The sequence below is a fragment of the Pseudopodoces humilis genome, chromosome 6 (genome assembly GCF_049639895.1).
Source record: "Pseudopodoces humilis isolate 2021_Gansu_Grassland_sample_001 chromosome 6, ASM4963989v1, whole genome shotgun sequence".
Lineage (NCBI taxonomy): Eukaryota > Metazoa > Chordata > Aves > Passeriformes > Paridae > Pseudopodoces > Pseudopodoces humilis.
In genome coordinates, this window is record NC_142205.1 from 67,774,060 (window position 1) to 67,787,660 (window position 13,601).

Here is a 13,601-nt window from a genome sequence, read left to right on the forward strand (position 1 = left end):
TCTCCAGAATGACTCATGACCTCGGGGCATGAAGCTGAGCCCAGCCTAAGGAGACACCGCAGGGTCAGACCAGTGGGATTAGAAAGAGAAGCCACAGGGAGAGATGGGGATTCCCGGAGGCAGGGAAGAAATAAGCGTGGTGAAGCAGAAGTCAGGGCAGAACCAAGCCTTGAAATTACAAGCCACAAATGATCCGTGGAAACACCGTGTTCCACACTTTAGCCTGTCTCCAGCAGAAGGAGACACAGGAAAGGATTTGGGGGATATGAGGAACGGGAGGAGGAAAGAGAAGGGATGTGCTCACCTGGACCCTTTCTAAGGGGTGCTGCAGTGCTTCACACAGGAGACCGTGGCAGTATTTAATCTGTGGTGCTTTTATGCTCTTTGCATTTATAGCATTTCTTGCCTGCAAAGTGTGTGCATGTGTGGTTTTCAGAGCTTAAAGAGGGACACTTCATGATATTTCTGCACTAGATGCACGCTGTCTATTTTTTATTTATACTTTTAAGTCAAGCAGCTTTTTCACTTGGCTGATTATTGAGCTGGGCTTCAAGTGAATGACAGCTTGAAAATTCTGATGAGCTTCAACAACCTCAGTGTAAGGTGCTAGGAGTACCTGTCTTGGATTGTGTGTTTTGGGAAAGGAGGGCATATGTTTAACACCTGGTAGACTCTGTGAAGATTATGAAATAATAGTAAAAACAAAAAACCCAACCCACTCCAGAAAATATCCACTTGTGAAATTATGCTGTTTTGGACTTAAAATGAGGGGGAAATTATATGTTTAAGAGTTAAGAAAAAGTTAATAATGAAACAAAAGTGTACCCTTCCCTCTTGTGTCAGTCATTCATCAGGAAGCTATTTGTCAGAGCCAGCAGGTCATTTTCATTCTGTAACTTTTTTTCTCGAGTGAAGAGTACAAATTGCACTCTGCAGAATGGCAATTCCATCTGACCTTAAATCACTTTCAAGGCTGATCTGTAAATGTTTGTAAACAAATCCCTTTTTTTGCTGGGATTTTTTTTCCATAAAAACTTACGATATCAATATGGTTTTAAATGCAAATATTTGAGAGAGAGAAAATATAGGTCTGCAAAATGAACTTCTCAGCACATCCTTCAGTGTTTGATTCCTTCAGTTGCAGCTTGCCCTGATGTTGCATTCTCCACTCCAGGAAAGGGAATAGATTTGCATTTTTTAGATTTGCAAATTGTCATCCAATTATTTTCACATGAAACTTGGATTTTCATCAGCAGGCCTGAGTTTGCAAATGCTTAGGTACCTGGGAGGCCATTCCCTTATGGTTAGTGGATAAAGGAAATCCTGAAGCAGGAACCTGTGCTCAAATATTTTGATTTGCACTGAAACCACGTCTTGCTCTAATTTTATCTGGTTCTCACATATTAAGACACAAATTTTCATCTGCATCTATTTTTCTGTTAGAGGGAGCATGTAACTGAGCAGCACAAAAGACTGAGGCTGACACACTTACTGAAGGGAAAATCCCTTTCTAGTACACCTCTCTGGTGAGGCACAGGGGCCAGGTTGAGGTAGGAAGAGGCAGAATCTTCTTCTGGTTCAAGAACCAATTTTATTCTTCAGCTAAAAACACTCTTTTTTTTTTCCATTTCACCACATGCCTCAGAATGGGAAAATGGATATTGTGGCAAAAACTGCTGGCGAAACAGCTTCAGCAATAAAGCCAAAAACAAAGCTCAGGTGAAACATAAGCAAAGTGAAGGCTCCCCAAAAGCCACCAAATTTTAACCCAAGTAATCTCAGAGTTAATCTAGCGTCTACAAGTCTGCAACTGAACAATACATTAAAAAAAATTAAAAAAAAAAAAAATTCCCAACAAACCTCACAGCAGACACATAATCAGTTAGGAAAAAGAACCCAAAACTTTGTAATTTTTAACAATTTTTTTATCATCAAGGATATTCTCACAGTTGTTTTCACTGAGCCTTTTAGTGGTTCTTGGTTTCACTGCAGTTACTGAATAGACAGAATTTTCAGAAGTGAGAAATGGTTTTCATTATCTGAATTTGAGTGATATTTCGTAATACTGTGACACAAGTTGTTCCCAGAATTAAGATCCAGCACTCTGAAAATGAGAACTTTTATCTTCCTGTGGTGCTGAGGCTTGTGAGAGGATTCAGTGCTGACCACAGCTCCAAGGCTCTGATTTTTCTGCCACTGCAAGCTCCCCAAAGATACCTAAAAGGTCTTTGTACTCAGGAAGCTCAGGTCATCCTAGAATACAAACTGAAATATTTCTCATTTTTTACAAAAGAAAACAAACCAACAATTTCAAAGCTGCTACTAATAGAAATTACAGATTATCATGGAAATAAAATAGAATTTAATAAGAGGTTATTTAAGTTGTTGGGAGATGCATCTTGGGAGTTAACTTAGGGAGTGTGAGGGGCAGCAAATTCTCCCATTTACTTCCTGAGAAGCTTTTTCCATACCTGGCAGATTTTTAGGTTTGTGACTGCATTTACAGTCTGGTTGTCAACTAGAATTTTCCAAGCAATTTAAAACTGTGTTTTGTTCAATAGCTTCAAACCAAGTATAATTGCTTTAAAATACTTGTGGGGCTTTTTGAATTCTGAAACCTGATAGGTCTCCAAGTGTCCTTCTTCCATGGATTTCTGTATATCTCAGGTTTGTGTAGTGCTGTTGTACAACTAAGACTCTCTTGATAGCAGTAGACATAAACAAACATAGTGTCTTTATCACTACGATATCAATGAAAATGAATGTCGTCATTTGTCTTTCTTATTGGGGCTATTCACTGTTTTCACAAAGACAGGCAATGATTTTACTTCAACCTCCCAGTTTTTCTTGGAAGAATACCACCATCTCTGAGGAGCTTTTTGTTCCCTACTCATTGGCATTTCTTCTGTTCATACGGATTTCAGACATACTCTTCTCTCTCCAATCTGTTTTTTACGTGGCAACCAGTTACTCCTATGACTGCTAAGCTGGATGAGACAGGCACTGAAAAGTACTTTAATCTTAGCTCTATCTTGTCCAATTTCATGTAAAATCATTCACTTTAAGTAGTTAAATTATTGCAGTCATGGAGAAATCACCAACAAAGGACTTGATGTTCTAATGTCCAGGTAGCTTTCCAGGAAACTACTCAGCTCTCCAGGAAGCTGTTGTGACCTAAATTACAGTATCAGCCAAGGTCTCAGCCTCATCCTCTCTTCAAAGTAATTTGATCATTAATATCTTTTGAGTGGGAGCTGTGATTCATGAGTGAGGCTCTCATCAGTTTGCTCTTCTGTCCCCACTGCAGGGACCGCTCAGTGCCTCCCTCACCACATCCCCCTGCTCTTGTGAGGAAACAGAGACTGGGGCTGCTTTACCTTTGCAGGCCAGACCATAAAATGCAGCTGTTGAACCTGAGCTTTGTCCAGAAGTGAACGTGCTGCCGGAGTGGGGATGAGACTGGTGAGAGTGGGAGCTGGGGAAGGGACAGTGTCTGGGCTTGAGAGGCATCACCCTCAAGAGCAGATGTGCAATGTGGAAGGTTTGAGATTGTATTTTTATTAATCAGATGGTCAGTGTGGGTACTTTGGACTCTTGCCATGAGTTCATAATCTTCAGTGTTGTACCTGATATGCTCAAAAACTAGTTTTGATATAGGTACAGATGAAATTCTTCTAATTTTTGGTGAGTAGGATGACTACTGTGTAGAATCTGAAATATCTTCATTAAAATAACCTTTGTTTTTTAATTTTTCTCGTGATACACCACAAGTTTTCCAGCTTCTCCATAAACCAGGAGAAAAATGGAAAGAACCCCAGGGTAGCAGAACACATTCCATATGCAAATATTATAAAATAGTAGCTTTCTTTCAAATTGGGGTTTGTATCTTGCGGAAGAGGAGTTGCTTAGTTACACATTGTGAACCAGAGATCTGGAATGTGGCTGCAAAATTCCAGCATTTCGCAGGATTGCTTTGCTTTGTCCAAATTCATTTTTGGAAATTGAAAGAGGGGTTGCTATTATTTTCTGTCAAATTTCACAGGCTAGCTTTCATTTCATTCCCTGAAAACGGAGTAAGCAACCTCTGCTGCATCTCAAAAGCCTTAGACCCAGAGGTCTCTCCACAATAAGGAGCAGGATTTTTCTTTCATGCTTTCCTCTGAAATCCATTATTATTCAGAATTCCAAGACTGAAGATGTAAACACTGCACTTTTCTGTTTCTTTCTGACTTGGTATAGAAAGTCTGTGGAAGTTTGTTAATCTTTTCTGTGAGTTTAACTTGGTAAAGTTAACATCTTCCTCCAAATGGGAAACTGAGGCACAGTTTTGGAGTGTTGGATACCTTTGAGTACCCAAGTCTTGAGCAGCTTGAAGCTGGATCCGTGTTCAGGTAAGGCAAGTGGCAGAAGTACAAATAAAATATCAGTCACTCTTCATCTTTGTGCAGCTTTTATTTGGGGAAAAAAAATCAGTTTTCCAATTTTGGTTTTCCCCTAAACATCTTGGGATTTTTGTATGGGGGTTCTCTTCCCCGTAATTGTTAACAGACTTTGCTCTTGCTCCTTTAGAAACATGACTCACTCATTTTTCTGTTCTGATCGGTCACTCTTAGTGTCAATAATTGCTGTAATTACTCAAGTCCTTTTTTATAACTGGAAGCGGGGATAGAAAAGCCTGTCTTCTTATTTACCGAAAAATCAAATACCCTTCCTTCCCTTATACATGCAACTTCCTCTCTGTGGAGGAACTGGCCAGGCAATTGTGATTTCCATGCACACAAAGCAGAGAGCTGCCTTGCCTGGCACATTAGTCATAGGCATTGTGCTTCATCCATTCTGGGAAGCCCCAGCCAGGAAGGAGGAAAAGGTTAAAATCAGAATTATACCACTTCTTTCTGGACCTTGGCTGCTTCCACAGGCAGCACTCCTGGATCTTGTGGGTCTGAAAGCAATTCTCCTGCTCCTACATAAAATCTCTCTTTCTTTGCTCTTCTTCCTCCCAAGACCCGCAGTGAAGGAAACGCTCCAGGCCAGCTTGGATGCACCTGGGCAGGTGGGAGTGACATGGAAGCTCCAGCAGAACCATTGGAAGTAAGTGACCACGTTGGCTGTTCTCTGAAGTGTTTTCTGATTAACAGGAGCTGGTACAGGTCACTTTGTAGGTTGACAACTATGAGCTGATCTTTGTATTCTAATAGATTTTTTTGAATGGTTTAAACTGTGTAAGAGTGGAAGGGAACATTAGAAATATTTTTGCAGATGGCATTCTTAGAAAGAAGCCCTTTCCTAATGGGGTTTTTTTGCCCTCCAGAAGTTACACCAAGGGTGCAATGTGGTTCATTGGAGTGACCCCACAATTTCTGTGAGCAGTGTTTGGGCTAGTTGGTGCCAAGTGTATGTGTAGTTGTTAGATTTGTGAGTTGTCCTATTCACTTTGTTACTATTCTTAAACATTCTCTTCAATGTATTATGCCTAAGGCCCAGATGCTGAAAGCAATTCAGCATGGGAATAACTCCATTAGCTGCCAGGTATTGCTTCAGATACTCTAAATTAAACATGTCTGTGAACTACAAGAAGAGGGATTAAGTGTTTTCTGGCTTGGAAGTCAAGAGTTCCACATCAGAGTTCAGCGGGACTGGCCATGGGGCAAATATGTGGTTGGGATTTTTGCCTTTGAAAAGACACAGCAAAACTGTCCTTTGATCTTCATTGGTATTCAGCATTAAATTCTCTATCTACAGAAAATTTGTTCCAGACCTCAGAAGTGCTCACTCTATTATTCTTGTTTTTCATATATTGGTTGAGAATTTAGGGAGGGAAACAAAAATCTCTGAGCATGAATCTTAACAGAGCGTGATCTCTTTTTATGAGGCTGTCTCTTTTTTTCCAGTACAGTTCTCTCTTTCTCTCTAATAGATCACATGTTTGTTTTCATGACAATCCATAGAAACTTCCTGGAAATTATGATATACAACACTGCCATTATGAAAATGAGGGTCTAGCTGCTGTTTTACTGCATGGGTGAAACTCCACACTTTTAAAAAAAGAATGGAACAGTTACAGACTGATCTCCTAAATTTCCCCAAATGGCGAATTTGTTTTCTGTATTGCTTGTTTTGAGCCCATTGTGCTAAAGTTTATCACCTTGGGCCTGCAAGCACTTACCAGGAGCAATCCTACTAATTATTCTGGCTCTTGTAAATGAGGGAAATTACTTACACCCACTCCAAGTCACGCTCAACTTTTGTGGCTTGTACTACTTGTTTGTGTTGTCATCTGCAAGATAATTAAAATCCTATTTTGTGTTCTGTGTCTCAGATGGTACAAATAGATACAATTTTGGTTATTTCAGTGGGTATTTGCATAATGCCTCAATTAAAACACAGCCTGAGAGGGTTTAAAGCAGATGTACGCTCCAGATTCGGCTGTCAGCAGGTGGAAGGTATTTAGATACAAATTTGGTGCAAGAAAATGTTTGTTTCAGTTTCTTTATGTGCACATGTCAGGATGGGAGCTTTACATGAGAATCTTGAAGAGAGCAGGCCAGAAGCTTTAATTTTTTTGTACATTCCTTTTTCCCAGTCAAGGCACACATTACTGAGCAAAAAGAAGCCTTTATCATCCAATTCTCTGGAGCAACAGATCCTCACACTGGAAAGACAGAAACGAGAGGTAATCCTAAATATACCCTTAATCACATGATGACTGACTGTACCATGCCTATGAATCTGGAAGAGCAGAGGTTTATTTAGTTCAAAGGGAAAATTCTATTAATGACCATTATTGCTAAAGACCAAGGAACAGCAAGCAGGGTTTGCCCCCAGTAGTATTCCAGTCAGTAGGAGTCTTCCATTCATTTGTTTGAAGTCAAAGCCCTTCAGATTGGAAATATGTTTGTGGAACTTGTAGCAAACTAGCAGGAAAGTCCTTGGCCATTTAGGAGTTGCAGCTTGGGATTTGTGCAGCATGGCAAATGATCCACCTGTAGCTTATCGTGTATTTGCATGTTTCCTGAGAGCTGCTTCCTGAATGTTCATGTGCTTTAACCGAAATACCAAAGCACTGGCAGATGGGCTGCAAGGCTTGCCAAACATTAAACTTGCTTCTTCTCAAATAAATGAACTGGCCAGATGATGAGGAGGTTGGGAACACTCACTGACAGAGAATTAGAATGCCAGTCTGTTTTTGATTTGCTGAAAATGTTGAAATAAGGGTTATTTACTGTGCCTTCCTGGTAATTACAGCTTCTGGAGGTGAACAAGCAGTGGGATCATCAATTTAGAAGTATGAAACAGCTTTATGAAAAGCAGGTAAGAATGCTGACAAACTTGTGTTGCAATATGTGTGCCACCTGCTGACAGTTAAGTCTGTGCTCAAGTACCAGCCAGCCATAGCCATGGCAAATCTCTTACTTTGTCTTGAGCTCATAAATTGAAAAAGCTTCATCATATAAAAGTGAAGCCGATGTGTGTGTCACTCTTCAGTAGGACAAACTAACCAGAGATGCAAAGTGTCCCTAAAATAGTAGGGACCAGTGTGGACATGACAGCAGAGATCTTCGTGCCCTCCACACTGTAATAAAAATTGCAAATAACTGAGAGCACAACTAACTGAAAATCAGCCTGGTGTGCCCAGCCCCTGACCCACATAATTTCATGTATGCTGGCTCTTGTCCCATCTCTGTGAAGTCTGAGAACTCCCTGGTAAATTCTTCGTGAAAGTTGCCCTCTGTAAGCAGAGAACTTCAAAATTACTTGTAAATAAATATTTTGGTTCCCCTTTTTTTTTTTCCATCCAAGATCCAATTGACGTAGCTCTTATTCCTTGCTTATGGCTGTGTGGCATCATTGCTGCATTATCATCAGCTGCCTAGTGCTTACAATTTTGTCTGGTATTCCAGAACCCAAGTTGGTTCATTGACTGACACTTCTCATCTGCTGTTTCCTGCTATGAAAAGGAAGTTTATAGAATAACTTAATGTGCTTATCAGGAAAGTTTTCTCTCTAATATTTTCCAGAAAGCTTTACTGAGATCTGAATCATTAATTTTCTTTTTGCCCCAAAGAGAAGAGGAATCCGAATGGCTCTTCCTTATTTAATCTGGAACTGTTTTATGCCTCTGGCACCTTCTGACCTGAAGGTGCTGTACCTTTCAGAATCCCCAGTGAGCTCAGCATGGTCTGTCACTTGCTTTTCAGCTGACAGAGATGAAGGCAAAGCTGGATGTGTCAGAGAGGAGAGTGAGCGAGCTGGAGCAAGAGAGACACCGGCAGCATCCAGAGGAGGAGAGGTGGCGAGCGCTGGGCAGAGAGAGGCTGTTGCAGGAAAAGGTAGGAGGGTGGTGCCCTGTGGCACCCCTTTTGTGCTCTGTGGTGAGCTCTCTCTTGCCTTTCGTCTTTCTCCACTTGTGTGAGGCAGAGCATGGGTTGTGCACAGCCCAGAGGTGAGACTGTGGCTTTTCAATATCCTGCCCAAGGCAGTGGTTGCTGAGCTGCCTCATCACAGAACTGTGTATAGAGAAAGAGTCAATCAATAGGACTGCAGACAGCACAGCATTAGTGTGTGGAGGTGGGGAGTAAAGAGCAGGCTGTTATCTACATTGCACAGATTTCCCTCCTCACAGTTCAGTTTAGGGTGAATTTCATTGTGAAGGAAAATGCTGCAGTTATTTCAAATGGAAGAGGAGCACCAGTGCAGATGTTACACAAAGTGCTTGGCAAGAAATACTTGAGGAGTGAGTGCAGCTTCAGTCCCCCAGGTTTTGGTATTGACAATACAGGCTGTCATACATGTGCTAGCTATCTCAGCTTCCTGCAAATACTGGTGACACTGTCAGTGCAGTTATTGGGGCTGGAAGTGTTTGGGCTGATCAGCTGCTCCAGTGTGGTGTTCACCTCACCCTCAGAATGGTTGGGCTGCTCTCTCAGGACTCTGTGGGCACTGGCTCTTGTGGTGGGCTTTTGCCATCTAAGATCACTGAGCTGGATTCCCACCTCAGTAAAACCACCAGCCTGAATGATGTGCACCTACACAAAACTGTGTGTGTGCTCCACTTTAGAAACCCCACAGAGTGGTGCTTCCTGTTCTCATTCTGCTTCATGGTATCATGTACTTCATGACCTCTAGTGAGAGTTTCTGGATGGTGATGATGGCTGAAGCTGGGCTTCTCTATTCACGTGGTAACCTGAAACAAGTGGCAATTGCATCATTTCCAGGCTCAGATAAGATGTGAGTTAGCTGCTGCAGGAAAAGAAATGCAACCCCCTTAGCTTACATCTGCATAAGCAGAACATTCATCTTACTTGCTTATCAATTAGTCTTAGCTAAGCATGTACTTGATTCCAAATCCATAGTGCAATCTACATGTTCTAAGACAAACCACGCCATGAACTTGCTGAATCTCTGTCTATATTTGCTCTGAGTGTTGATTCAATGGGAGACAGTCCATATTTCTCTTCATGTTACTGCCTGCCTTTTAATGTATGATGCCTGGGAAAATAGCTACCATTTTATAAAAATAAGGATGAGTAGTACACTCTCACAGATTTTTTTACTACATACATGAGTAATGAACTAAATGACAATATAGTCCAAAACTTTTTTATGGGGACAGGTTAACCAGCATGGAACTTTGGTCTTAAATCTGCAATTTCTTGAAAGTTACACGCTCAGCCAGTAAGTGCTCGTCAGCTTGAGCTAGCTGCTGGATGAGTTCCTATACTTATTGCAGAGATACCCCGCTAATCTTGCCTAGTTTTTGGAGAAAATGCAATGTCCCAGCTAACTTAGAACACAGCAGAATCAAGCTTCCTCATGTGTAAGCAACAGTTACTCAGGGGTGTTTTTCACTGGCTCAGTTAGCACATAGTGATGAACTTCTGATGAGCCCAAACTGTGACTGGCCGCACAGAGATGTGCCTTTTATGCAGAAAAAACCCCATTCCTGTGGTCTGCTGTGCCTGTGGTTGTTGGATCTCACTTTTTTTATTCACATGAAGCAGCTGCAGAAAATATTTGAAATACTTTTTTTTTTTTCCTGTTTTTGTCTTCAATCTTGTATGGCACTGGGAATGGCTGGGACTCCACCAGCATTTAGCCCTGGTCTTATTCTCTGAGTACACAAGATAAAAGCAGGTCTGGGGTAACTGTGGGTGTGATTTTGATCTGCTTGGTCTGACAGCATTCCCATGCCTTTGTGCAACTGCAGAGAGCAGGGATTTAGTCTGTTATGTTGTCTCTGTCTCATCATATGGTGAGTGGTCAAAACAATTTCTACAGACTTTATCATATCTGGGTGTACTAATGATCTGCCTTCCTGCTGCCTCCCTTCCCAACTGTGTTCGGGACAACAAAAATGCAGCACATCTGTCAGACAGAAGATTATTCTGAAAACTGCTCTTGAAAAATGCTTCCATCTGCATTTCTGCAGCATCTCTTTGTATTTTTGCATCCCAGAAAGATACAGAAGTCCTTAGTGGAGCTCTCCATGAAGTGAAGGAAGAGAACAGACTCCTGAAGCAGAAGAATGCCTCAATGACCAGAAAGAAAGAACATTATGAGAGCGAAATAAGTCGTCTCAACAAGGTAGGAGCATGAGGGAGCTACTGATTCCTGTAATTCTGGGATCTCTGTTGTCAGTGACCTACCAGATAGCATCTTCTCAGTCCTGGGTGAACAACCTGGTGGCAAACACATGATCACCATTTGGGAGCTGGGGAAACAAGCAAGAACTCACTTCAGCTCAGACCTGTGCATGCTGCTCTTGGCAGGTAGTAGGCTTGCACTGCAAGGATTAAAATTCAGAGAGTATTAGGCTTCTCCTGTAAAACCTTCCTACAAATCATGTCTAAGCCCTTTCTCCATCTTCCCTCCTCAGAGCAAAAGGGAAACGGCACAAAGGTGCTTCTGTATGCACCTGGTGAAAGACTGGTTGAAAATCAAGGTCACCCAGTTTAAAACCTGTTTTGCATCTATTCTGTGTTTGAGAATGATGGCTTCTCTTCACGAGACATGGTCCTGCCTTACTGTTTATATCCATACACACACACACACACACACATTTATACCTATAATATTATATGTATGTATGTCTCACCAAGGAAATTGTCATTAAATAGCTAAATGGGATTTTTTTTAACTGGGGGAAAGTAATAAATGTAATTTTGTTTAATCAAAAGATCACATAAAGCAGTGGGTGTTTTCTAACAATTTTGTATTTCATGGTGAACCACAAACACTTCCTGAGGAAATGCACTGCAACAACCATTGCTGTGTAACTTTAATAAATGCTTTAATAAGCTAAAGAGCCATGATGTGCAGAAGTCAAGCCAAGAAATAATAATAATGTTTCCATAAGAAAAAATCTGACAGAACTCATGGCCTATAGCTCTTTTTGAAATGCATTGACAAGACTTGCTCAAAGGTCCTGTCCAACTTTAATTCAAGGCCTTGTTTGTTAAACAAAAACGACTTATTTCAATGTTTTATTTTACTGTCTTATGATGTGGCTATAATAAGACAGATGGGTATACAGACCATTCTTTTAAATGAAGCATCAATTTCATATACACTTTCCCAACAGTAATTTACTGATTTTTCTGTGTATTTACATCCTTCAAATCTTACGTCATGAATACACATGAGACAGGAAGTGACCCTCTGTGCCCTTTTAACTTTAGTCCCCTGCTATTTCAGGTTCAGCCACTCCAAGTTATGACAAATTCTCTGAAATCAAACAACTTTTTCTTCTTTTTATGTGAATGGATAAAGAAGGGTCTCACAGTATTGTTTCCAAATGCAGTTTAAAAATAATCTTCATCTTATCATTAACCTTTTGAAGATTGAATTTTCTGGATTTTTCTTTTTTTTTTCCCCCTTCATAATTCTGAGTTGTAGAACCTCCTCAAAAAGGTATTAAAGGGGGGTTCAAAGGGGCAAAAAAAGTGTTAATCAGTAATCAGGGTAACTGTATTTTCACCCTCCCAGTTTAAGTTCAACCTTCCTTATGTACAGATATTGAACACAAGCTTTGCCACTCTTACACCAGTCTCACTTCTGCACAGTTCTTAGGGACAGATAAAAAGCTTTCCCTCATCAGATAAAAAGCTTTCCTTTTCTGTGCCTTCCATGGAAAGTGCTTGGTTTTCACTGGGCCTTGGATAATTAATCTCAATCCTTGGATTACTTTGGATACTGGTTCTCCTGCTTGGCCACTTCTTCCCCCTTTGCTTCTTCCTCCTCCAGATACCTTCCATCCTTCCCGCATGGAGTATGGGCAGCAAGGGAGAGCTGAGGATCACCAGTGTGAATTCAACTTCAAAAAGGGCTGAAGTTTATGTGAGAGAATTTGAAAAATACTGAATGGTATTTGTGCTTGAGTAAAGAAAATAAGAGATAATGACAATGTGTGGTTATAGACAGAGAGATGTAGGAGTGATTTTTATTCCAGTCCAAGGGAGAACTGTTATAAATAAACAAAGTCAGCAAAGAACTGTGGCAGATTTCAGTATAAAACAGGGTTAAGAGTGGTACCAATGTTGTGTGTATTCATAACTCCCTCTAGTGACCAGCTGTCGAGACTACACAACTTCCTCTCAGGAGGGTTTACTTTGTTCCACGTGAAGAAATCTCTATTTTAGTGCAAAAAAAATATTTCAGTCAGGCTTTGCTGTAATAAAGTGGGTTTGTTATCCAGTGTGTGTAATTGAGGCAAGCACAAGTGAAGGGGAAACCTCTTTCTAATAATTTTAAAGAATCTTTTTTCTTGTTCATGTAGTGAATTTAGTAATTTTGCTGTTTGATGTTGCAGGCCCTTCTGGAGGCATTGAAAAAGCAACACCCGCCTGCTGTTGGGACTCCTCCAGGGAAGTGTGACAGGAACAGCATTGAGGAGATGAGAACCCAACTTGAAGTTCTTAAACAGCAGGTAAGAACAGCTCAAGTGAGCCTGGATGGATTTCACACAGCATTTTTTGCCTTCTCTCCCAGGGATTGTGCTTGGTAGACTTGCTGTGTAGAGCTTTTGAAAGGAAGAGCCAGTTTAGCCACAGCCCTTTGGAATGATGTTTCCTCAGATGCTGTCATCACAGCGGTATCCACAAAGTGAAACTGAGTCCTGGCAAAGGACTGAACCAAGGACTTGCAGAGGACTCAAAGCAGCAGAATGGCTCTCCTGACTCCTGGAGGTGTTCTGCCAGCTCTCTGTTAGGGGCTGAATGTCATCCAGAGGGAATGCTAAATTTCATTAATTACTGGTTGTGTTTTCTGCTCCTTTTATCTTAGAAGTTGCCAGTGTAGAGAATTATCCAAAGATCCTAGTCGTGGAAAACTAGAGCATTGGCACTGCAGTTTTTATGAGTGTGAGTCAAACCATTTGCATCCATAACCTGCATCCCAAGGATTATAGACTTGTATTTATTTATTTTTTCATCTTTGTTCTGGGCAACTCAAGTGTTTTATGCACTGTATTTCTTTCCATAAAAAAGAATCAGTTTAAAAACAATATAGTTCTCAGATAATTTTAACACTTCAGGTCTGTTGTCCTGGATAGTGTCAGGGTTAACATTATTGACACACAAATGGATGTGATCAGAATGGGAATC

The 13,601-nt window shown here is 40.9% G+C and overlaps 1 protein-coding gene across 5 annotated transcripts in view; it reads left to right on the plus strand.

Moving 5' to 3' along the window:
- Positions 1-13,601, plus strand: part of TNIP3 (TNFAIP3 interacting protein 3) — a 50,148-nt gene that overhangs the window by 25,465 nt on the left and 11,082 nt on the right. For 4 of the 5 annotated variants that reach the window (XM_088056648.1, XM_088056645.1, XM_088056646.1 and 1 more), the window contains 7 exons: positions 5,005-5,091; positions 6,584-6,673; positions 7,246-7,311; positions 8,199-8,330; positions 10,456-10,584; positions 12,244-12,336; positions 12,809-12,925. In XM_088056648.1, the coding sequence (XP_087912774.1) occupies positions 5,005-5,091; positions 6,584-6,673; positions 7,246-7,311; positions 8,199-8,330; positions 10,456-10,584; positions 12,244-12,336; positions 12,809-12,925 (714 nt within the window). The remainder of the gene's footprint in view (positions 1-5,004; positions 5,092-6,583; positions 6,674-7,245; positions 7,312-8,198; positions 8,331-10,455; positions 10,585-12,243; positions 12,337-12,808; positions 12,926-13,601) is intronic. The other variant, XM_014259622.2, reaches the window with a different exon arrangement.